The sequence below is a fragment of the Mustelus asterias genome, chromosome 26, assembly GCF_964213995.1.
Source record: "Mustelus asterias chromosome 26, sMusAst1.hap1.1, whole genome shotgun sequence".
In the NCBI taxonomy this organism is placed as follows: Eukaryota; Metazoa; Chordata; class Chondrichthyes; order Carcharhiniformes; family Triakidae; genus Mustelus; species Mustelus asterias.
The window spans coordinates 29,091,707-29,117,869 of record NC_135826.1 but is presented as its reverse complement, the minus strand read 5'-3'; the positions used below and the strand labels follow the sequence as shown (position 1 = coordinate 29,117,869).

Sequence of the window (26,163 nt, the reverse complement as noted above, 5' to 3'; positions counted from 1 at the left end):
GGAGGTTAAGTTTTCATTCAAAGAGTATCTGTTCCATTTTTGAAGAGTAAAAACTAACAGCATTGTCCTTTCATTAAAGCATAATGAAGTAATTTGGAGTGTGATCTAAATGGCTCACTTTAGCTAATCTTTGCCAATATGATTTGTGGACCAAAATCCCAATCCTCAATATATGTGAGGAAAGTAAATGTTACCACGGACTTCAAAGGAACAGAATTCATGTTGAGCCTTTCATGTCAGTAACTTTGTAGCACCATGCCAAATGAAATTAGACTATAATTTTAAGCAACTTTCTTTTTTTACCCATGACTTGATCAGTGGAATGGTTCTTTCACAAAATGTTTCTCGGTCGGTGAATTAATTAAAGTTGCAACTTAATTACTTGAATACTAAAGACTAAATGTCTGCCAAAGGAACACAACACTGCATCTGGTTTTTTTCTGGGCCTAGTTTCTAATGCTACCTCATTATGTTCCAAAGTTATACAGTTACATTTATTTAATCTTACTTATAAAATATGATTCAATGTGACTAAAAAGACTATAATTCGACTGTTTATTCTTAAGCACTGATGAAAAAAAGAGAAATGCTATCAAAATTTTCCACCTTCCACTCATCAGGACAGCTCACAAGATAAACCAACAATAAAAGGAACAACTATTTACACTGTGTGACAAGAGATTGGTTGGCAAGTGGGCTCCGACTGGTTGAGGTACTCCCATGGAGAATGTAGCAGGGAACAGTTAACTGCCCAGTTTCTGTTCAAATTCAAACCAGGCAGGTCATTATTGATTGGTCAAGGCACTGTCATGGGGAATGAACCAGTATAACTGAATGAACGCAATACAACTTGTTGTTCCCTTTATTGTTGGTTTACCTTCGAGGTGCCCTGATGAGTTCAGGATGAAAAACTTTGATAGCATGTCTTTTTTTTCAACAGTACTCAAATTCTATATCACATGTTTATTCTTACTCAATCTTTTCTTAATGCGCATCAATGAATTTTACTAACAACGCACTTACATTCTTCTTCAATTGCTACTTAAGCATAGTAAAAATGGTCTGGATATTAGCTTGCTTTAAGCTAGTTTTGTCAAACTCATCTACTTCTGAAAAACAATGAAAAGTCAAGATGTTAGACTATAACCTCAGTTGGGTGCATTCCACACGTAAATAACTACAATGCTATATACGACCAGTTTTGGCATCTCCTATTGCTCCCCACACATCGAAAACAAATTCATCTGGAAATGCAAAATCACCAAGGACTGAATCCAATGCTTCTGCAAACTCATCTGGATTCTTCTTGTCTTTTCCAGTCTCCACCATCGTGGCAGCTGAATGAGAAAAGAATAAAAACGGGGGTAATATGTTACATATCGTGGATGCAGTGGCACTTCGTACCTTCAACATTTTCTCTGAATTCTTAGGGACTGATACATACCAAAGAGGAGCCTAATACTTTGGAATATCTACGTTTTCTTTTGATTCTATTTACGATGATAGAGCAAGATTCCAGATGCCTTAGCAACAGCTGGAATCCATAAAGTGCAGCTAGGGTTTTATTAGATTGGAGATGTTTAAAGGTCAGAAGTGGTTTTAAAAGGTTCAATGCGTCATTGGTGTAATATCAGCAATTTGCTCAAAATAATAGTTTCATTGTTACCTGTCTCCTGCCAGAATAGCAACATTTCCTATTGCTGATTGACATGTGATTAACTTGCTGTCCGGGCTATAATTAGCGATAGCAATATTTACACTCGACTCAACCTTTCAAAAGAGCACTTGTATAACATTGTGGATTTTTAAGGGCATCTAAAAAATAATCTAATACTCGATCTGCTGTACACCCATGTAAACGTTAAATGATTGCTTTCAAACTGGCTGCATCAGAAGGCAATTAGTTGTCAAGGTGAGACCGACAACATGAAGGACGGGACTTTCTGTTTTTAGGGCCAGCAGGACCGGAAAATCCCGTCCAAGGTCAACGGAACTCTGCAGAGTCTGCACCCCCTCCGCCCACCCCACCTCCCCGCTGCCCCCCCCTCCCCCACCCCCCCCCCCCCCCCGCACCCCGCTCACTGCATTCCCATGGCGAGTAGGATGGGAAAATTCCCCCCGAAGTGTCCAAACTTGCTACAGGCAGAATTTTATGGTTCCCCCAACAGTGGGGTTGCAGGGGGCATAAAATTCTACTTATAGAGTCATAGAGATATACAGCAGGGAAACAGGCCCTTCAGCCCAATCCGTCCGCGCTGACCAGGTTTCCTAAACTGAACTAGTCCCATTTGCCTGCATTTGGCCCCTATCCCTCTAAACCTTTCCTATCCATGTACCTGTCCAAATGATTTTTAAATGTTGTAATTGTACCCGCCTCTATGACCTCCTCTGGCTGCTCATTCCATGTACGCACCACTCTCTGTGTGAAAAGGTTGCCCCTCAGGTCCCTTTTAAATCTTTCCCCTCTCAGCTTAAACCTATGCCCTCTAGTTTTGGACTCCTCTACCTTGGGGAAAAGACCTTGGCTATTCACCTTATCTATGCCCCTCATGATTTTATAAACCTCTATAAGGTCACCCCTCATCCTCCTATGCTCCAGGGAAAAAAAGTACTTGTGTCCTTTCTGCCATCTACCCACCTGCCCCTGACCAAGCAGCAATTTAATTTGCGTGGGCACAGCCTAGGGAGGCCCTGCCTCCTCTTGTCCCAATTGAGGTCCTTAAATGGTCAATGAATGGACACTTAATTAATTATAGATCATAGAATATAGAATTCTAAAGTGCGGAAGGAGACCATTCAACCCATCGAGTCTGCACTGACCACAATCCCACCCAGGCCCTATCCCCATAACCCCATGACTTTACCTTAGCTAGTCCCCCTGACACTAAGGGGCAATTTAGGATGGCCAATCCACCTAACCCGCACATCTTTGGACTGTGGGAGGAAACTGGAGCACCCGGAGGAAATCCATGCAGACACGGGGAGAACGTGAAAATTCCACACAGACAGTAACCCAAGCCGGGAATCGAACCTGGGTCCCTGGCACTGTGAGGCAGCAGAGCTAACCACTGTGTCACCATGCCGTCCAAAAAAACCTCTTCCTCAGTTCCTGTTGCTTCGTTTGCCAATCACCTTAAATCAGTGTCCTGGTGCAATTTTAGGCCGACCAAAGAAGAATCGGTGTAATCCCAGCAGGTTATTAGTGCCTAGCAGACTCCCCCTCCCAGGTGTCCCCTCCTCTGGCCTTTATGACCCAGCCCCACACAGCCACCCCCCCGACCCAACCTCCAGGGCGTCCTGTCCTGGCCCACATAGAGGCCCCTGACTAACCAGCACCCTGGAGTCCCAGTGTTTGTTCAATGGGAACTCGGTGTAATCCCAGCATGTATCACCGCTCCTGGGAGTACTCCTGCGACCCAAGAGCTGCTGGCCAATCAGATTTTCAGCAGCTCTGAGGCATGGGTCCCTTACCAGAAAGAGCAGGAAGCCCATTCCCAGTCAATTGGATGCCCCGCAGAGCATTAAATAGCTGCGGGGCAGCCGTTAGGTGGCTTTGGTGGCAGGACCCACCATCCAAAAAACCCTACCCCTAAAAGTTAGGACTCTGTGGAACTGAATGGAGTGTGATTCTGGCTTTCTTAGTATTATCCAAATTCTTTCTCAGTATCAAGAAAATGATGAGTTCTTTTATCACTTAGAAATAGCAAGAGATGACGGAATAAACTGTGGTTACATGTATTCCCCAAGATTGTTTGTTAGCTGCTCATATTGCTGCCCTCAGCTGTGAGTCAGAAGTACTCCTGCCTTGGAGTCAAAGACTGAGTTTGAGTCTCACTCCAAGCACTTAAATGCAAAGTTTAGGCGGATAGTTTACTGCAGTGCTGAGGGAGCCTGCTGCCATTGGAGGCGGCATCCTTTGGATGAGATGTTCAATCCAGCCCTAGTCTCCCCTCATCTCAGTTGAATGTAAAAATTAACAACGTGGCAGTATTTGAAGAGAAGAAAGGGCATTCCTTTCGGAGTCCTGGACATAAACCCTCCTGCACCAATCATAATAGAAACCCTACAGTGCAGAAGGAGGCCATTCGGCCCATCGAATCTGCAAACTGATAACAATCCCACCCAGGCCCTATCACCGTAACCCCACATATTTTCCCCACTAATCCCTGTAACCTAAGTATCCCAGGACACTAAGGGTCAGTTTAGCATGGCCAATACACCTGACCTTCATATCTTTGGACAGTGGGAGGAAACCGGAACATCCGGAGGAAACCCACGCAGACACAGGGAGAACGTGCAAACTCCACACAGACAGTGACCCGAGGCCGGGAATCGAACCCTGGTCCCTGGCGCTGTGAGGCAGAAGTACTAACCACTGTGTCACGTGCCGCCCTAAAACATCACTAAAGCAGGTGATCTGGCTGTTATCCCATTGCTTTTTGTCGGAGCATGCTGTGTGTAAATTGACTGGGGTGTTTCCTACATTACAACAGTGACGACACTTCACAAGTATTTTATTGGCTGTAAAGTACTTTGGGACATCCTGAGGTTGTGAACGGCACTCTGCCTTTAATCTTTTCATACATGTTAGCCAGCTCTCCAATTACTATAGTATCCAACCGCAGCAGAGAGTTTAAGTTAAGTTTAAGTATTAGTGTCACAAGGAGGCTTACATTAACGCTGCAATGAAGTTACTGTGAAAATTCCCTAGTCGCCATTCTCCGGCGCCTGTTCAGTACACCGAGGGAGAATTTAGCATGGCCAATGCACCTAACTAGCATGTCTTTCGAATGGTGGAAGGAAACCGGAACACCCAGGGGAAACCCACGCAGACACGGGGAGAATGTGCAGGCTGCACACAGACAGTGCCCCAAGCCGGGAATCGAACCTGGGTCCCATTTATATGTGTAGTAGAAGGGTCTGGCATCTATAGGATTAATGTAGCACTGAGTACAGTACCACCCACACTGTAATGTAAGAAGGCACATGACCTAGACCTAGCGGTGTTGGCTGGAGGTGTGTCAATGCCTTGGTTGGAGATAGTTCTACATTGGAAGACTTTAGTGGAAATGTATGTATGATATCACAGCAATCCAGAAGATACTGTACAATCAGATTGGCCAGCAGCTGTCTGAGGCAGGACACCCACCCCAATGAGGGGCAGGAGCAGGATCAATAGATTCAAAAGATAATTGGATAAATACTTGAAGGGGAAAAAAATGACAGGATAATAAGTCACATGAATTGGATAGCTCAACCAAAGAGCCAGTGCAGGTGTGATGTGCCGAATGGCTTCCTTCTTTGTTGCAGCATTCTATGGGTGGGATTTTCTGCACCCCCCCCCCCCCGCCCCCCCGCCCCCTCACCCCGCCCCCAACCCCGGTGTCTTATGGCGGCCTGTCATTGGCCAGCAATGGGATATTCCAGTCCTGTTGCTGTCAGTGGGGTCTTCCATTGTTCGCACCTCCCATGGGTTCCTACCATCTGTGGTAGAAACGGAAGATCCCACCATTGGAAACAGTCGGAAAATCCCGCCCTATGATTCAATTCCAACTCTCTTTTCACATCTTGCGCTGCACTAAAGCAGACTTTTGTCTATTTCCATAGATAGTAATTCCTGGAACAAGTCGCTAGTCTGTCTCCAGGGGCTTATGGTTTGAGGGTGCCACTCCACATAACATGTGGCTGAATTCTCTCCCGCTCTTACCACTATTGGCGTGTTTGGAAGGATTTACAGGTGGACCTCATTATGAACACATCATCCTTGGCCATCAGGTCCTGGGATCTGGGACTCGATCCCAGAGCTTCTGGCTCAGAGGCAGGGATGCTACCCACTGCGCCACAAGCCCTCATCTCTGATTCTATACTTTTCAAACAATAAATTAAAGAAAACATGAGGAAGCTTGCTGAAATGTTCTGTCTTGTTCATTGCTTGCTGGTGCACAGAGAAAAACCCAGACAATTTTCCGACAGTCAATAATGTCCTTTTGACTCCTGATCCACACTTTACCATATTAGGACTCATCAATCTTCAAATTCCTCCAGTTCATGCCTCAGTGGCAGAAGCTTTTAACATGAGAAATAGCTGTTAGCGAGCCATTTCAATTCAATTATTTCCACAGTAAAGCTGATTTGCAGGTTGACTTTGAATGGGCATGCAACAAAGTTTAAAGTCTATTTATTAGTCATAAGTAAGGCTTATATTAACACTGCAATGAAGTTACTGTGAAATTCCCCTAGTCACCACACTCCGGCGCCTGTTCAGCTCAATGCACCTAACCAGCACGTCTTTCAGACTGTGGGAGAAAACCCACATAGACATGGGGAGAACATACAAACTCCACACAGACAGTGACCCAAGCCGAGAATCGAACCCGGGTCCCTGGCCCTGTGGGGCAGCAGTGCTAACCACTGTGCCACTGTACTGCCCATATGCAAATACAAATGTTCACAAAGGCGTTTCATGAACCAAGGCACTCCACTGCATTCTTAACTAAGCTATTCGTTAACCTGTTTTGGATCATGATAAAACATTAGCTAAGAATGAATTGGAACAAACTGGATAGAATAATCCTAACTGGAACAATTTTCATTTGAACCTCACTGTTCTTTGTGATGGGACGTCTGCACAGATATTTTTACTATTTATTTTTGTCCTGAACACGGTGTACCAAAGATTGTCTCCATAAGCTCGGCCCATTCACAACCATAGGGCAGAGTAATTTTACATTACCTGGATCTTGCAACTGAAGGAGAATGTTTAGCTATGATTTAGCTACGAGGAGAGGTCGGATAAACTCGGCTTGTTCTCACTGGAATGACGGAGGTTGGAGGGGGTGACCCCCCAGGATTATGAGTGGCACGGACAGAGTAGATAGTCAGATACTCTTTCCTAGGGTAGAAAAGTCAAGTACTAGGGGACATAGCTTCAAGGTGCGTGGGGAAAAGTTTAGAGGAGATGTGCAAGGCAGGTTTTTTGACACAGAGGGTGGGTGAATGTCTGGAATTCGCTGCCTGGGGAGGTGGTGGGAGCAGATACGATAGCTGCATTTAAGGGGCAACTAGATGAATAGAACATAGAACATAGAACATAGAACAGTACAGCACAGAACAGGCCCTTCGGCCCACGATGTTGTGCCGAGCTTTATCTGAAACCAAGATCAAGCTATCCCACTCCCTATCATCCTGGTGTGCTCCATGTGCCTATCCAATAACCGCTTAAATGTTCCTAAAGTGTCTGACTCCACTATCACTGCAGGCAGTCCATTCCACACCCCAACCACTCTCTGCGTAAAGAACCTACCTCTGATATCCGTCCTGTATCTCCCACCACGAACCCTATAGTTATGCCCCCTTGTAATAGCTCCATCCACCCGAGGAAATAGTCTTTGAACGTTCACTCTATCTATCCCCTTCATCATTTTATACACCTCTATTAAGTCTCCCCTCAGCCTCCTCCGCTCCAGAGAGAACAGCCCTAGCTCCCTCAACCTTTCCTCATAAGACCTACCCTCCAAACCAGGCAGCATCCTGGTAAATCTCCTCTGCACTCTTTCCAGCGCTTCCACATCCTTCTTATAGTGAGGTGACCAGAACTGCACACAATATTCCAAATGTGGTCTCACCAAGGTCCTGTACAGTTGCAGCATAACCCCACGGCTCTTAAACTCCAACCCCCTGTTAATAAAAGCTAACACACTATAGGCCTTCTTCACAGCTCTATCCACTTGACTGGCAACCTTTAGAGATCTGTGGATATGGACCCCAAGATCTCTCTGTTCCTCCACAGTCTTCAGAACCCTAAATGAATACAATGAATAGGATGGGAATGGAAGGATGTGGACTCCGTAAGTGCGTACGGTTTTAGTTTAGGCAGGCATCATGATCGGCGCAGGCTTGGAGGGCCGAAGGGCCTGTTCCTGTGTTGTACTTTTCTTTGTCCTTCGTTATTAATCAAATCTAGGTGTGAAACATCTACTTAGGTGCTGTCCTTTCATATTGGTCAATAATCATATTTCCGCAGTGCCCAGTCACTAAGGAGTTTTAATCTAAGATGGTCTTTAAATGATTCTTTAGCAGTAATATGCTGCTCTGTGTGATGCAGTTAAGGTCCATATCTTGTTCCCTTTATAGTACAGTGGTGTTCTATGTTTTTGATTTCTCTCTCGCTGCATTCTCAGCTGGTAGCAATTTTCTCAGCATTTAAATGTCACTGAGGAGCCCCCTTGCCATAAACACCATTCCTAACCTCATTATAAAAAGAACAAAAGTAAGCCTCAAAATCTAAATCACCTGAACAAGGGGGAGCGATTCTCCCAACCGGGGAGATTCAAGCGGAGGTTGTTTAGCGGGCTTTCCACAGCCTCCACGCTTCTCCAGCTGCCGAATTCCCGGTGCTGAGCTGAATAAATGATTGTAAATGGAGATTTCCAGCTCATTAGCGGGCCTGGGACTGAAGTCTCTGGGCTTGCCAGTGACTCCCACCCCACCAGGAGTGTTTCACTCCTGCGGGCATTAGAACAGCACCCCACCAGCGGGGAGTTGGCGGCCCGGCCCATGGAGTGAAGGGGGGAGGGCCACGGAGGCTCCCAAGGAGGTCGGGGGGTTAAGGGGGGGGGCTGCTCCCTGGACATTGCCAGCTTAGTCACCCCGGCACTGCGCAAGGGGCAAAGTGGCAATTCCCAGGTGGCACCTTGGCACTGCCCACTGGGCATCGGACAGTGCCAAGGGGGTGGGGCCAGGGAAGAGGCCTAATGGGGGTGGGGCCTCTGGGGTGGGATGTTGGTGGAGGCAGGGAGTCCCCTTGCCGCTCTGCACTGGGATCAGAGAGGGAAGCCAGTGATCGGGGCTGGCCATCGGTGTGGGGAGGGAGGGGGGGGGGTGCGGTGGGGTGGTCAGCCTGCCGGGGTTCGGGGTACAGGGGGGGTCAGGACTGTGTGGGGGGGGGGTCGTGACTGCAGGGAGGACTGGTCAGAGCTGCAGGTGGGGTTGGTAGGGGGCATCGGGAGATTGGGAATGCCAGGGTGGGGGAGATCGAGGTGGGCTGTGGAGGGTGTGGTATCAGGGCTGGCCCGGACACATCCAGGAGGCCAGCGATTGGGGCATGGGGAGGGGGGTCAGATGGCCAGCGATATGGGGTCGCGGAGCTGACCAGTGATCGAACTGGTCAGTGATCGGGAGGCTGGCTGTGCACGGCTACTGCGCATGCGCCAATCTCCATGCTGACAGATCAACGCATGCGCAGTTGGCCACTCAGTGTGGTGCTGTTGGCATCTTCACCGGGAATAGGCCCCGCCCACTGATCTTTAGCGGGATTCACGCTGGGGAACTCTGTGATGCACAGAGTGTGGGAGATTCATTTTGAAAATCCCACTAAAAAACCAGTGGGATTTACTTCAGTTTTTACGCAAATTTGGCACTTAGAATTTTTAGATGGGAAAGGAAAGGTTTCCCAATGAAATCAGAAATAGGGTGGCACGGTGGCACGGTCGTTAGCACTGCTGCCTCACAGCATCAGGGATCCGGGTTCAATTCCCAACTTAGGTCAATGTCTGTGCGGAGTCTACATGTTGTCCCCGTGTCTGCGTGGGTTTCCTCCGGGTGCTCCAGTTTCCTCCCACAAATGCAGGTTAGGTTGATTAGCCATGATAAATTGACCCTTAGTGTCAGGGGTAAATATGTGGGGCTGCGGGAATAGGGCCTGGGTGGGACTGTTGTCGGTGCAGCTTCAATGGGCCAAATGGTCTCCTTCTGTCGGGATTCTATGATTCTAACTTACAGGGAACATTGCTCGCAAGTTTCTTTTTGTACTCCTTTTTTTGCAACTTCAATTTTTCTTTATGTCTTCCACTGCTGTTCCTTATACATTCCCCGCATTTACACTGTTATTTGAACTTTTATATCCTCTTTCCTTTAGTTTTATGCAAGCTGTCACCTCTTTTGTTAACTGTGGCTGCTTTATTCGGTAGATAGATCTTTGTCCCCTCAAAGGTCATATATTAATCTCAATGTTTCATTAAGTATTTTCCCACTGTCCACCTGGTGTTTAACCTGATAACAGCTTTGACCAGTTTATGCTCAATTACAATTCACCAAAGTCTAGAATCTCACTAAGTGTTAATTTTCTTCGATTCAAACATAACATTGAAATTGTTCACATTATGATCATTGTCAGATAATTGAACCTTTACTGCTATATTCTAACTGATCCTTTTGCTTCTCAAACATGCTGCCTTTGACAGCTATCTTCTGAATAAACTCAGGGAAGCCATTCTGCTCTTCCCAATCCAAATGAAAATTAAAGTCTTCCATTAAAGCAACTTTGTTGTTTGGCACAAGACTCTCCAATCTCTGAATTGGGATGTACCTTACCATTTCTTCATTGTTGTTGAGTCAAAATCGTGGAACACCCGAACAGCATTGTGGGTGTACCTACACCACATGGACTGCAACAGCCCAAGAAGGCAGCTCACTATTAAGGGCAATTAGGGATGGCCTGGCCAGTGAATCCCACATCCCTCAAATGAACTGTAAAATGCCTGGGATTTCCTATCTGCCACCACTATTGGAGCACAGTGGTTAGCACTGCTGCCTCACAGTGCCAGGGACCCAGGTTCGATTCCCAGCTTGGGTCACTGTCTGTGTGGAGTCTGCACGTTCTTCCCATGTCTGCGTGGGTTTCCTCCGGGTGCTCCGGTTTCCTCCCACAGTCTGAAAGACATGCTGGTTAGGCGCATTGGCCATGCTAATTTTTCCCTCAGTGTACCCGAACAGGCACCGTAGTATGACGACTAGGGGATTTTCAAGTAATTTCATTGCAGTGTTAAGGTAAGCCTACTTGTGACACTAATAAATGAAAAAAAAACTTTAAATCATCACCACTAGGTCAACTGCATTTCAATACCAACCATCCCACCATCAGTTTCTTGAAGCAATAAATGCAATCCTGGCTGAATCACTTAAATCCCGAAAGCAAATAAGTAAATTCACTTCCCCATATCAATGTGTTGCACTGAGGCGTCATTGAGTAACATACCCTATGAGAAATATTGGAAAACTAGCAAGCACAGTGACTAAATGCTGCTCTCACTCAGCTGAGGAGTAGAACCCACTATAATGTTGCAATTGAAGATGATACATTCTTACTTGGAGATGGAACATATTGGTCCATTCACTTGAGAAGGTATTAACAAACACCAAACACAGCAGTTTAGTTGAGCTCTAATTTCTTTTAACTGCGAGCGGTGACTGAAAGGGGACAGGCATACAAAATTTATTTTTTATAACTAAACCCCAGATAGTGAATCACTGATCATCAGATTGTTGGGTCAAATTAAGATCTACACCCAAGCTATGACAACAATACTATATTCTGTGCCCTCTCCTTGCCTTTTCTCCTATGTCATTGAGTCATAGAGGTTTACAGCATGGAAACAGCCCCTTCGGCCCAACTTGCCCGTGCCGCCCCTTTGTTTTTAACCGCGAAGCTAGTCCCAATTGCCCGCTTTTGGCCCATATCCCTCTATACCCATCTTACCCATGTAACTGTCTAAATGCTTTTTAAAAGACAAAATTGTACCCGCCTCCACTACTATCTCTGGCAGCTTGTTCCAGTAAGAAGTTTCACAACACCAGGTTAAAGTCCAACAGGTTTATTTGGTAGCAAATACCATAAGCTTTCGGAGCAATGTTCCTTCGTCAGACGAAGGAGCATTGCTCCGAAAGCTTATGGTATTTGCTACCAAATAAACCTGTTGGACTGTAACCTGGTGTTGTGAGACTTCTTACTGTGCTTACCCCAGTCCAACGCCGGCATCTCCATAGCTTGTTCCAGACACTCACCACCCTCTGTGTGAAAAGATTGCCCCTCTGGGCCCTTTTGTATCTCTCCCCTCTCACCTTAAACCTATGCCCTCTAGTTTTAGACTCCTCTGACTTGGGGAAAAGATATTGACTATCTAGCTGACCTATGCCCCTCATTATTTTATAGACCTCTATAAGACCACTCCTCAGCCTCCTATGCTCCAGAGAAAAATGTCCCAGTCTATCCAGCCTCTCCTTATAACTCAAACCATCAAGTCCCGGTAGCATCCCAGTAAATCTTTTCTGCACTCTTTCTAGTTTAATAATATTCTTTCTATAATAGAACTGTACACAGTATTCCAAGTGTGGCCTTAGAAATGTCTTGTACAACTTGAACAAGACGTCCCAACTCATGTATTCATTGTTCTGACCAACAAAACCAAATATACTGAATGCCTTCTTCACTACTCTGTCCATCTGTGACTCCACTTTCAAGGAGCTATGAACCTGTACCCCTAGATCTCTTTATTCTATAACACTCCCCAATGCCCTACCATTGACTGAGTAAGTCCTGCCCTGGTTCAATCGACCAAAATGCATCACCTCACATTTATCTAAATTAAACTCTATCTGCCATTCGTCAGCCCACTGGCCAATTGATCAAGATCCCGTTGCACTCCTAGATAACCTTCTTCACTGTCCACTATGCCATCGATCTTGAAGTCATCTGCAAACTTACTAACCATGCCTCCTAAATTTTCATCCAAATCATTAATATAAATGACAAATAACAGTGGACCCAGCACCAATACCTGAGGCACACCGCTAGTCACAGGCCTCCAGTTTGAAAAACAACCCTCTACAACCACCCTCTGGCTTTTGTCATCAAGCCAGTTTTGTATCCATTTAGCTACCTCACCCTGGATCGCATGAGATTTAACCTTATGCAACAACCTACCATGCGGTACTTTGTCAAAGGCCTTGCTAAAGTCCATGTAGACAACATCAACTGCACTGCCCTCATCTACCATCTTGATTACCCCTTCAAAAAACTCAATCAAATTTGTGAGACATGATTTTCCACTCACAAAGCCATGCTGACTGTCCCTAATCAGTCCTTGTGTCTCTAAATGCCTGTAGATTCTGTCTCTCAAAATACTTTCCAACAATTTACCCACTACAGATGTGAGGCTCACTGGCCTGTAGTTCCCAGGCTTTTCCCTGCAGCCCTTTCTAAACAAACATTTGCCACCCTCCAATCTTCAGGCACCTCACCTGTGACTATCGATGATTCAAGTATCTCTGCTAGGGACCCGCAATTTCATCCCTAGCCTCGCACAATGTCTTGGGATACACTTCATCAGGTCCCAGGGATTTGTCAACCTTGATGCGCTTTAAGACTTCCAGCACCTGCTTCTCTGTTATATGTACACTCCTCAAGACAACACTATTTATTTCCTCAAGTTCCCTAACATCCATGCCTTTCACAACAGTGAACACTGATGTATGTACTCTGTGAACAGTATGTTTTGTCCATATAGCACGCAAGAAACAATATTTTTCACTGTATCCCAATACATATGACAATAATAAATCAAGTCCAATCAAAAGAAAGTTGTTGAAGTTGAAGGAGCTCATCCATGGGGAATTATGCTGTAATAAAGGCAGGAAATAGGGCAGCATGATGGCATAGTGGTTAGCACTGCTGTCTCACAGTGCCAGGGACCTGGGTTCGATCCCGGCTTGGGTCACTGTCTGTGTGGAGTTTGTACGTTCTCCCCGTGTTTGCGTGGATTTCCAAAAGACGTGCTGGTTAGGCGCATTGGCCGTGCTAAACTCTCCATCAGTGTACCCGAACAGGTGCCGGAGTGTGGCGGAGAGGCGATTTTCACAGTAACTTCATTGCAATGTTAATTTCAGCCTACTTGTGACATTAATAAGTAAAATAAATAAATGCTGGAAAACTCAGAAGATCTGACAGCATCCGTGGAGAAACAGAGTTAACATCTTGAATCAGTATGATTGTTCTTCAGAGCAGAAGAGAGGGAGAAACGCAATGGGAATTATGCTGCATGTGCTTTACATTAATGAGAATAAATGTTGCCTTTCTTTCGCAATTTGAACATGAACGTGAGAAGTACAACTGGAATCAGGCGATGAAGCTGAATTTCCAAAAGTAACTTCCCTTAGAACCCTTTTCAATCCTTCTCATCATGATGAATGAGTTTCCATTTGGCTTAATTGGACAGCTGACCTCAAGCTCAGTAGCGAAAGGGCAGTGGTCTAAATTACTGTGCTCTCATTAAAAGCCAATATGTGCTCTGTAGAATATCTGTCTTATAAAGGAATACAACTCCAAAGGGCAGTGCATGCAAGAAAAACATCTGAGTGTAATTGAGGCCTGGAAAATGGACAAATGTGAATGATCTGGGAGGTTTATTGGCATCTTTTAAACCATAAAGAAAAACATGATCAAATGTTCTTTCTACATTCTTTCTGGTAGAAGTAAGGAACCGTGGATGATTCAGGATATTGAGGCCCTGGTCAAGAAGAAGAAGGAGGCACATGACATGCATAGGTAGCTGGGATCAAGTGGATCCCTTGAAGTGTATAGAGGGTGTAGGAGTAGAGTTAAGAGAGAAATCAGGTGGACAAAAAGGGGACATGAGATTGTTTTGGCAGATAAGGCAAAGGAGAATCCAAAGAGTTTCTACAAATATATAAAGGACAAAAGAGTAACTAGGGAGCGAGGATCAACAAAGTCATCTATGTATGGATCCACGAGAGATGGGTGAGATCCTAAATGAATATTTCTCATCAGTATTCACTGTTGAGGAAAGCATGGATGTTAGGGAACTTGTGGAAATAAATAGTGATGTCTTAGAGTCATAGAGTCATAGAGGTTTACAGCAAGGAAACAGGCCCTTCGGCCCAACTTGTCCATGCCGCCCTTTCTTTTAAAACCCTAAGCTAGTCCCAAATGCCCGCATTTGGCCCATATCCCTCTGTACCCATCTTACCCATGTAACTGTCTAAACGCTTTTTAAAAGACAAAAATTGTACCCGCCTCTACTACTACCCCTGGCAGCTTGTTCCAGACACTCACCACCCTCTGTTTGAAAATATTGCACCTCTGGACCCTTTTGTATCTCTCCCCTCTCACCTTAAACCTATACCCTCTAGTTTTGGACTCCCTACATTTGGGAAAAGATATTGACTATCTAGCTGATCTACGCCCCTCATTATTTTATAGACCTCTATAAGTTCACCCCTCAGCCTCCTACACTCCAGAGAAAAAAGTCCCAGTCTATCCAGCCTCTCCTTATAACTCAAACCATCAAGTCCCGGTAGCATCCGAGTAAAGCTTTTCTGCACTCTTTCTACTTTAATAATATCCTTTCTATAATAGGGTGACCAGAACTGTACAGAGTATTCCAAGTGTGGCCTTGCCAATGTCTTGAACAAGACAGTCCCAACTCCTATATTCAATGTTCTGACCAATGAAACCAAGCATGCTGAATGCCTTCTTCACCACTCTGTCCACCTGTGACTCCACTTTCAAGGAGCTATGAACCTGTACCCCTAGATCTCTTTATCCTGTAACTCTCCCCAACGCCCTACCATTAACTGAGAAAGTCCTGTCCTGGTTCAATCGACCAAACTACATCACATTGCATTTATCTAAATTAAACTCCATCTGCCATTCGTCAGCACACTGGCCCAATTGATCAAGATCCCGTTACAATCCGAGATAACCTTCTACATTATCCACTATGCCACCAATCTTGGTGTCATTAGCAAACTTACTAACCATGCCTCCTATATTCTCATCCAAATCATTAATATAAATGACAAATAACAGTGGACCCAGCATCGATCCCTGAGGCACACCACTGGTCACAGGTCTTCAGTTTAAAAAACAACCCTCTACAACCACCCTCTGTCTTCTGCCATCCAACCAATTTTGTATCCATTTAGCTACCTCACCCTGGATCCCATGAGAATTAACCTTATGCAACAACCTACCATGAAGTACCTTGTCAAAGGCCTTGCTAAAGTCCATGTAGACAACATCACCTGCACTGCCCTCCTCTACCTTCTTGGTTACCCCTTCAAAAAACTCAATCAAATTTGTGAGACATGATTTTCCACTCACAAAGTCATGCTTACTGTCCCTAATCAGTCCTTGCCTCTTTAAATGCCTGTAGATCCTTTCTCTCAAAATACCTCCCAGCAACTTATCCACCACAGATGTGAGGCTCACCGGCCTGTAGTTCCCAGGCTTTTCCCTGCAGCCCTTTTTAAACAAAGGCACAACATTTGCCAACCTTCAATCTTCAGGCACCTCACCTGTGACTATCGATGATTCAAGTATCTCTGCTAGGGACCTGCAATTTCCTCCTTAGCATCGCACAAAGTCTTGGGATACACTTCATCAGGTCCCAGGAATTTATCAACCTCTTTGCGCTTTAAGACTTCCAGCACCTCCTTCTCTGTAATATGTACACTCCTCAAGACAACACTATTTATTTCCCCAAGTTCCCTAACATCCATGCTGTTATCAACAATAAATACTGATGAGAAATATTCATTTAGGATTTCGCCCATCTCTTGTGGATCCGCACATAGATGACCTTGTTGATCCTTAAGAGGCCCTACTCTCTCCCTAGTTACTCTTTTGGACTTTATGTATTTGTAGAAGCTCTTTGGATTCTCCTTTGCCTTACCTGCCAAAACAATCTTGTGTCCCCTTTTTGCCTTCCTGATTTCTCTCTTAGCTCTACTCCTGCACCCCCTATACTCTTCAATGGAGTCACTTGATCCCAGCTGCCTATGTATGTCAAGTGCCTCCCTCTTCTTCTTGACCAGGGCCTCAATATCCCGAGTCATCCAGGGTTCCCTACTTCTACTAACCTTACCCTTCACTCTAAGAGGAATGTCTTTACCCTGAACTCTGGTTAACACACTTCTGAAAGCCTCCCACTTACCAGACGTCCCTTTGCCTTCCCACAGACTCCCCCAATTAACTTTTCGAAAGTTCCTGCCTGATACCATCAAAATTGGCCTTGCCCAATTTAGAATTTTAACTTTTGGGCCAGATCTATCATTCTCCATAGCAAACTTAAAACTAATGGAATTATGGTCACTGGTCCAAAAATGATCCCTCACTATCATTTCCGTCATCTGCCCTTCCTTATTTCCCAGGAAGAGGTCAAGTTTTGCCCCCTCTCTAGTTGGGCCATCCACATACTGAATGAGAAATTTCGCCTGAATACGCTCAACAAATTTCTCTCCATCCAATCCTCTAATATTATGGCTGTCCCACTCAATGTTGGGAAAGTTAAAGTCCCCTACTATTACCACCACTCTTGAGGAGTGTACATATAACAGAGAATAAGTAGGTTGTTAGGAACAAAAGAGTTGTCAGGGAGAAAATCGGACCTCTCAGGGACAAAGGAGGGGAATTATGCTTAGAACCCAAGGGAATAGGGGAGATCCTAAATGAATACTTTGCATCGGTATTCACAAAGGAGAGGGGCGTGTTAACCGGGAGTGTCTCGGAGGGAGGTGTTGACCCGTTAGAGAAAATCTCCATTACAAGAGAGGAAGTGTTAGGTTTTTTAGGGAACATTAAAACTGACAAAGCCCCAGGGCCTGATGGCATCTATCCTCGACTGCTCAGGGAGATGAGAGGTGAAATTGCTGGGCCTCTGACGGAAATCTTTGTCGCTTCTTTGGACACGGGTGAGGTCCCTGAGGATTGGAGGATAGCGAATGTGGTCCCGTTGTTTAAGAAGGGTAGCAGGGATAACCCAGGAAATTATAGGCCGGTGAGCTTGAAGTCCGTGGTAGGGAAGTTGTTGGAGAGGATTCTTAGAGACAGGATGTATGTGCATTTAGAACGGAACAATCTCATTAGTGACAGACAGCATGGTTTTGTAAGAGGGAGGTCGTGCCTTACAAATTTGGTGGAGTTTTTTGAGGAAGGAAGGGCCGTGGATGTCGTCTATATGGATTTCAGTAAGGCATTTGACAAAGTCCCACATGGCAGGTTAGTTAAGAAGGTTAAGGCTCATGGGATACAAGGAGAAGTGGGTGGAGAACTGGCTTGGCAATAGGAGACAGAGGGTAGTGGTCGAAGGGTCTTTTTCCGGCTGGAGGTCTGTGACCAGTGGTGTTCCGCAGGGCTCTGTACTAGGACCTCTGCTATTTGTGATATATATAAATGATTTGGAAGAAGGTGTAACTGGTGTAATCAGCAAGTTTGCGGATGACACGAAGATGGTTGGAATTGCGGATAGCGAAGAGCATTGTCGGGCAATACAGCAGGATATAGATAGGCTGGAAAATTGGGCGGAGAGGTGGCAGATGGAATTTAATCCGGATAAATGTGAAGTGATGCATTTTGGAAGAAATAATGTAGGGAGGAGTTATACAATAAATGGCAGAGTCATCAGGAGTATAGAAACACAGAGGGACCTAGGTGTGCAAGTCCACAAATCCTTGAAGGTGGCAACACAGGTGGAGAAGGTGGTGAAGAAGGCATATGGTATGCTTGCCTTTATAGGACGGGGTATAGAGTATAAAAGCTGGAGCCTGATGATGCAGCTGTATAGAACGCTGGTTAGGCCACATTTGGAGTACTGCGTCCAGTTCTGGTCGCCGCACTACCAGAAGGACGTGGAGGCATTGGAGAGAGTGCAGAGAAGGTTTACCAGGATGTTGCCAAGTATGGAGGGTCTTAGCTATGAGGAGAGATTGGGTAGACTGGGGTTGTTCTCCTTGGAAAGACGGAGAATGAGGGGAGATCTAATAGAGGTATACAAGATTATGAAGGGTATAGACAGGGTGAACAGTGGGAAGCTTTTTCCCAGGTCGGAGGTGACGATCACGAGGGGTCACGGGCTCAAGGTGAGAGGGGCGAAGTATAACTCAGACATCAGAGGGATGGTTTTTACACAGAGGGTGGTGGGGGCCTGGAATGCGCTGCCAAGTAGGGTGGTGGAGGCAGGCACGCTGACATCGTTTAAGACTTACCTGGATAGTCACATGAGCAGCCTGGGAATGGAGGGATACAAACGATTGGTCTAGTTGGACCAAGGAGCGGCACAGGCTTGGAGGGCCGAAGGGCCTGTTTCCTGTGCTGTACTGTTCTTTGTTCTTTGAGAAGGAGGTGCTGGATGTCTTAAAGAGCATCAAGGTGGATAAATCCCCGGGACCTGATGAAATGTATCCCAGGACACTGCGGGAGACGAGGGAGAAAATTGCGGGTCCCTAGCAGAGATATTTGAATCATCGATAGTCACAGGTGAGGTGCTTGAAGATTGGAGGTTGGCAAATGTAGTGCCTGTGTTTAAAAAGGGCTGCAGGGAAAAGCCTGGGAACTACAGGCTGGTGAGTCTCACATCTGTTGTGGGTGAGTTGTTAGAAGTATTTTGAGAGACAGGATCTACTGGCATTTAGAGGCACAAAGACTGATTAGGGACAGTCAGCATGACTTTGTGAGTGGAAAATCATGCCTCATAAATTTGATTGTGTTTTTTGAAGGGGTAACCAAGAAGGTAGATGAGGGCAGTGCAGGTGATGTTGTCAACATGGACTTTAGTAAGGTCTTTGACAAGGTACCACATAAGTAGGTTGTTGCATAAAGTTAAATCTCACGGGATCCAGGGTGAGGTAGTCAAATGGATACAAAATTGGCTTGATGACGGGAGCCAGAGAGTGGTTGTAGAGGGTTGTTTTTCAAACTGGAGGCCTGTGACCAGTGGTGTGCCTCAGGGATCAGTGCTGGGTCCATTGTTATTTGTCATTTATATTAATGATTTGGATGAGAATTTAGTAGGCATGGTTAGTAAGTTTGCAGACGACATCAAGATTGGTGGCACAGTGGACATTGAATAAGGTTATCTAGGATTGAAATGGGCTGACGAATGGCAGATGGAGTTTAATTTAGATAAATGCAAGGTGATGCATTTTGGTTGATCAAACCAGGCCAGGACTTACTCAGTTAATGGTAGGGCATTGGGGAGAGTTAGAGAACAAAGAGACCTAGGGGTACAGGTTCAGAGTTCCTTGAAAATGGAGTCACAGGTGGACAGGGTAGTGAAGAAGGCATTCGGCATGCTTGGTTTCATTGGTCAAAACATGGAATACAAGAGTTGGGACACCTTGTTGAAGTTGTACAAGACCATGGTAAGGCCACACTTGGAATACTGTGTACAGTTCTGGTTACCCTATTATAGAAAGGATATTATTAAACTAGAAAGAGTGCAGAAAAGATTTACTAGGATGCTACCGGGACTTGATGGTTTGAGTTATAAGGAGAGACTGGATAGACTGGGACTTTTTTCTCTGGAGCATAGGAGGCTGAAGGACAATCTTATTAAGGTCTATAAAATAATGAGGGGCATAGATCAGCTAGATAGTTAACATCTTTTCCCAAAGAAAGGGGTGTCTAAAACTAGAGGGTATAGGTTTAAGGTGAAAGGGAAGAGATACAAAAGGGTCCAGAGGGGCAGTTTTTTTCACACAGAGGGTAGTGAGTGTCTGGAACAAGCTATCAGAGGTAGTAGTAGAGGAGGGTACAATTTTGTCTTTTAAAAAGGGTTTAGACAGTTACATGGGTAAGATGGATATGGAGGGATATGGGCCAAATGCAAGCAATTGGGACCAGCTTAGGGGTTTAAAAAAAAGGGGCAGCATGGACAAGTTGGGCCGAAGGGCCTGTTTCAATGCTGTAAATCTCTATGACTCTATGGCTCTATGACCACATACAAAGAGCCAGCAAACTGCAATCCCTTCCAGTAAATGTCTTGCTCAATCTGTGACATATATTTTAGGTTGTTACAATCACCCAGTTTATAAGATGCTAGCTTTCGTTATATTATGTTTTGGGGTTGTCTCTTTAATTTAGGATAAAATGGAGAAGTGAAGGGGGTCATGTGACCAGAATCCTGTACAACAAGCCTGAGTGGTTTGGTTGTTACATGTTAAAGGGAAGCCCGGGTTCCTTTTATAGGTGCTAGGAAAACAGAGGTAGACTTAAGGGATTCATATTTTGTATTGTTGAATATTAGAAATAAATTAAAGTGGATTTGATTTAAGGTTGCTGTGTAAGAACTGGTTAACCTATAGTTAGATTCATGCTTGACAAAAATGTTTGTATGTGTGGGTCTTTGGTCAGGTCAAACTGTGCTTCTATTGTGCTTAGAGAGGATTACAGCGTGGAAATTAAACAGGCTAGGAGAAATATAAAGTTGTTGCTTAGTAACCATTAGGGTAATCCTTTAGGGTAGAAAGATTTGTGAGTGTAGTTTTAGCAGAATAAAGCAGTTGGATATAGAAGGATGGAGAGGGAACATCTCTCTCAGCTTTGCCAGAAGAAAAGTCACACCATAGAGTAACGATTAAGAAAAGAAGTGCAGGAGACTTAAAGGAAAACTAGTTAACGAACCTAGAGCTATAAAGAGAAGTTTCCAAGGAGTTTGAGATTAGAGGAAACAGCTACTAAAACAAAGTACTGTTCTGTAAAGACAGACAGAGCCAAGAAGTTGGCTAACAAGAAGCCAGAAGGATATCTGAAGTGATTATAATGTTTGTGATATTTTGCTGCAGCTTGTGGAATGTGAGTTGAAATAATTGTGGAAATCGGTGACTAGACCTTTGAGTATATGCAGAAACATTTAAGAAAAAGGAAACCTGAAAGGAGAGTTGGAAAACCTGGATCTGGATGCCTTGTTAAAAGTGGAGCGAAAGCTTTGTTTGACAGGAATAGTTGGAAAAACTAGAGTGGATTCTTAACGCAAACAGCTGATGGAAAGCGTTGTTTGAAAGATTTTAAAGCGTGTTTTTTGGGATTGGAGTTTGGAAACTCTCATGTGACAATCCTTTGGGGGGAATTGTGAGAGAAATCCATGGAAGATCGGTTGAGTGGCATTGGCCATTTGGTTCAGTGTGGGGGTCTTATTTTTGAAAACTGTATTCATTTGTGAAACTAAGGGGGTAGTAAAGGAGTATTGTATCATAAACTTTTCATGTTTAATAAACGTTTTTTCTTGTTGTTTAAACTAATTAGCGGTCCTGTGAGTCAATACTTCCATGTTTTCTAAAGTAAAAGTTACAATCTTCTGAGCCAGGGTTTCATTCTGAATGTTCCCATCCAGCAGTTATACCAGTTGGGATCATAGCATAGGGAAGACAATGCAAGATATCCTCATTTGGAAACAATGGCCAGGGCAGTTGTGCTGACAATTGATAGACTGCTGGGGCTGAATTCTCAAACAGATGCAAAGGCTCCTCACCTTTATCAAGAACAATGACAGAGGCACAAGTCTGGAAGTCCTGTCCCCTAAAGCCAGCTCCTGTCATTTTCACAGGGGAGGAATAGCATGAGGTTCTAAGTTGCACATTTGTGGTTCGTGGAGTCAACTGCACATATTAACTGCCTCAGTCAGACTTGATTTTCATCAGGGGGATTCTCATTACATGAGTTTGGCACTTTAGCCATGGTAAGCTATGATCTAAAGTTGCCAGTGATCTTAGGAGAGGTACTCTTTTAGACATAGTCCTGGGACACCTTTGGGAGAGGTCAAGTGACCTCTGGAAAGGGAAATGAGCCCTTTGGGATTGTTAAAAGTAGATACGATTGTGCACAACAGCAATGGCACTGTCAATAGATCTGTCAAGATATTTAAATCCCCTGCCCTTTCAATATTTGGGGAAAAACGAGGATGCAGTTTTCATTTAAAAAAATCAATGCTTGTTATTTCACTCTGTCTGCTGACATAAGGCTGAGGGCTACCATTCAAGGATTTGGGCTGCATGAATGATTTCACAACCTTTCATTATCACAGTGGAGTGTCTGTGAGTTCACAGTTTGATTGAAAGCTCCAAATGGTTATAAACTGCCTCCTCACCCAACATCCTCCAATCTCTTTCCAGGGTCACAACTCCCATTTTCAGCTGTTCCCCGGGCTAAAGGTCCAAACTGCTAGGAACCTTTCTCTGGGATCAGGTTTGTGGAGCTAACAATTGTCATTGGTTTGCGTCCTGACCCAGGAGCAAAAAATCAGGCTTTATAGAACATAGAACATAGAACAGTACAGCACAGAACAGGCCCTTCAGCCCACGATGTTGTGCCGAGCTTTATCTGAAGCCAAGATCAAGCTATCCCACTCCCTATCATCCTGGTGTGCTCCATGTGCCTATCCAATAACCGCTTAAATGTTCCTAAAGTGTCTGACTCCACTATCACTGCAGGCAGTCCATTCCACACCCCAACCACTCTCTGCGTAAAGAACCTACCTCTGATATCCTTCCTGTATCTCCCACCACGAACCCTATAGTTATGCCCCCTTGTAATAGCTCCATCCACCCGAGGAAATAGTCTTTGAACGTTCACTCTATCTATCCCCTTCATCATTTTATAAACCTCTATTAAGTCTTCCCTCAACCTCCTCCGCTCCAGAGAGAACAGCCCTAGATCCCTCAACCTTTCCGCATAAGACCTACCCTCCAAACCAGGCAGCATCCTGGTAAATCTCCTCTGCACTCTTTCCAGTGCTTCCACATCCTTCTTATAGTGAGGTGACCAGAACTGCACACAATATTCCAAATGTGGTCTCACCAAGGTCCTGTACAGTTGCAGCATAACCCCATGGCTCTTAAACTCCAACCCCCTGTTAATAAAAGCTAACACACTATAGGCCTTCTTCACAGCTCTATCCACTTGAGTGGCAACCTTTAGTCTCCAAGTTCAATGGAGGTGTCAGGAATGTTAAGTTTTGTAAATAGCTATACTTTAAACTATCTATTTAATTCCAAGATAAATTAGTTTGTGTGTCTACATAATAGCTAATTCTACCTGGATACAAGGTCCATGTGATTCACAGTGTTATGGATAGGAGCTTTGAGGGGAAGAGCACAGAAGAAGTCATTGTAAGATCAGGTTGTAAGTCATCCTAATTACTGAACTTCACAAACACAGTCAGTATGCAGTAATCCAAGAGAGAGAGAAAGTGGCACAGTGGTGGGGCAGCACAGTGGCACAATGGTTAGCACTGCTGTCTCACAGCGCCAGGAGCTCAGGTTCAATTCCGGCCTCGGGCCACTGTGTGGAGTTTGTACATTCTCCCCATGTCTGCGTGGGTTTCTTCTGGGTGTTCCAGTTTCTTCCCACAGTCCAAAGATGTGCAGGTTAGGTTGATTGGCCAGAGGAAAATTAACTCCAGTGTCAGAGGATTAGCAGGGTAAGTATGAGGGGTTACAGGGATAGGGCCTGGGTGGTATTGTGGTCAGTGCAGACTCGATGGGCCGAATGGCCTCCTTCTGCACTGTAGAGATTCTATCTAAGCAGCAAATTTCTATTTTTCACCATGCAAAACATAAATCAGAGCTTAAGATCAGATTGAAGAGGTCAAGTTTGTGATGTTTTAAACAAAACTTAACTTTATCCAGAGGGAGGGATTCCACTGTAACCCATGCTGTAAATGTCAGTTTGAGGATTAGAAGTCATTCAGCTGAATAAGGAAAAAGGAGCTGAAAATCACTTTGGGCTGGCTCCAAGAGAATAGACTGCCGACTTAAGCGACCATTGAAAGAGATTTTCTGTCATTTTAAATGTTAAATGAGGATCTTAAAATATACATTGCCTACAAAAATAGTGCTTAGTCTTGTAGCTTTTGGTTTGTTACAATAAAACTCTTAAAACTTGAAATCTTGTCATCTGACCCTTCCTCGGTCATTCATTGGAACTTTGAATTTCTTTCCAAAAGTTATTGGTCTTCATGGAAATCATGACATTTACAGAACTGACATCAGCCTGAGGGCTACCAAAGGTTGTCCAAAGATGTGAGGGTTAGGGTGCATTGGCCATGCTAAATTGCCCCTTAGTGTGCTGGGATGCATGAGTTAGAGGGATTAACAGGGTAAATATATGGGATTGCGGGGATAGGCCCTAGGTGGGATTGTTGTCAGTGCAGACTCGATGGGCTGAATGACCTCCTTCTGCACTATAGGGATTCTATGATTCTAACTATACTTCCACAGTGGAATGCCATTATCTTGTAAATTGAGTTTGTGTCTGTATATGCCCTGTTTGTGAACTTAAGTCCTCACTCGCCTGATGAAGGAGCGAGACTCCGAAAGCTCGTGCTGCCAAATAAATCTGTTGGACTTGAACCTGGTGTTGTGAGACTTCTTACTGTTCTTGTCATCTACCAGTGAAGAAATATTTATCCTGTCAATAACTTGCCAATGATGAGGGCTGTTTTTTTTTTGTTTTATTCAATTTGTTTCCTAGCTTCAAGTGCCAGAGGCTGGTCTCTTCATCCAGAACAAATAATCTAATCCAGATCATCATTACTGACTCCAGATCCTCAAACAAACATTTTCCATGCAGGCGCCGACAAGAAAAATAAACAGCTTCATGTATTCGGCAAACTCATTGTGATTAGTACAAGACTCACCCAGCTCTGTATCTCTGATGCCCATGTAACTTTCCAGTAAGTCATCCACCTTTTTAGTTGCTCGTTCTTCATACTCTGTTGGCTAAACAAATGGAAACTTTGATTATTTTCCCAAAAAAATGATAGATTTCCTTTGAAACCACAAAGCACATTGGCGCTGGATTCTCCTGTAAGCTCAGAGTGGGGCACTTTGCACTTTCGAAAATGCACACACGACTGATGAGTGATTCTGCCTAGAAACTTCTCGTTTTATACAGGGGGTAAGATTCGCTTTGACTGGTTGTGGGAGAATAGACTGCCGACTTAGTGACGAAGTATAATCATTGAAGGATGTTTTCCATCATTTTAAATGTGAATCACGATGGAGTGAGTGAGAAATGTGGTTGTGGTGGACAGCCAGTTAGAGGCGCACTTTGGTTCACCAATATATCACCCAGCTCCCAATATTGTTTGAAGGCTTCCAAATCTCACCCCTCGCCTCGTCAACCCTCCCATCCATCCAATGGCCCCCGAAATTGCTCATGCCAATTTCATATCCCCTCCATGCCCCATAAATCCTCCATAGTCATTCACCTCATATCTACCAAACACAGTGCTCAGCAGCCATGCAATGGCAACTGGAATTATTTTCAAATCATTGGAAAAAATTCAACATGTAACAATCTAATAAGATCATGAATTCAAACCCAGTATCATTGATACTGGAAAGAATAAAAAGAAACTATTTCAATGTTAAAGAGCATGTAATCCTTTAAGTGACTACTGGGTTTATAAACAAATAAGAGATCATAGCATACGCATAATCTGTTATTATAGCTTCTTAAAAGTGCCAGTCATTCTTGGATTAATAGACCACTTGCTGAGCTGAAGCAATTATTAGCTTTGGAAACTCAGC

At 44.5% G+C, this 26,163-nt stretch overlaps 1 protein-coding gene across 1 annotated transcript in view; it reads right to left on the bottom strand.

Moving 5' to 3' along the window:
* Positions 1–1,185: 1,185 nt before the first annotated feature.
* The window catches only part of LOC144479545 (PDZ domain-containing protein GIPC3-like), an 83,714-nt gene continuing 58,736 nt past the window's right edge, over positions 1,186–26,163 (bottom strand). Inside the window, exons 5-6 of the mRNA XM_078198369.1 lie at positions 25,269–25,350; positions 1,186–1,337 (exon numbers count right to left, since the gene is read on the bottom strand). Coding sequence (XP_078054495.1) covers positions 1,186–1,337; positions 25,269–25,350 — 234 coding nt within the window. The remainder of the gene's footprint in view (positions 1,338–25,268; positions 25,351–26,163) is intronic.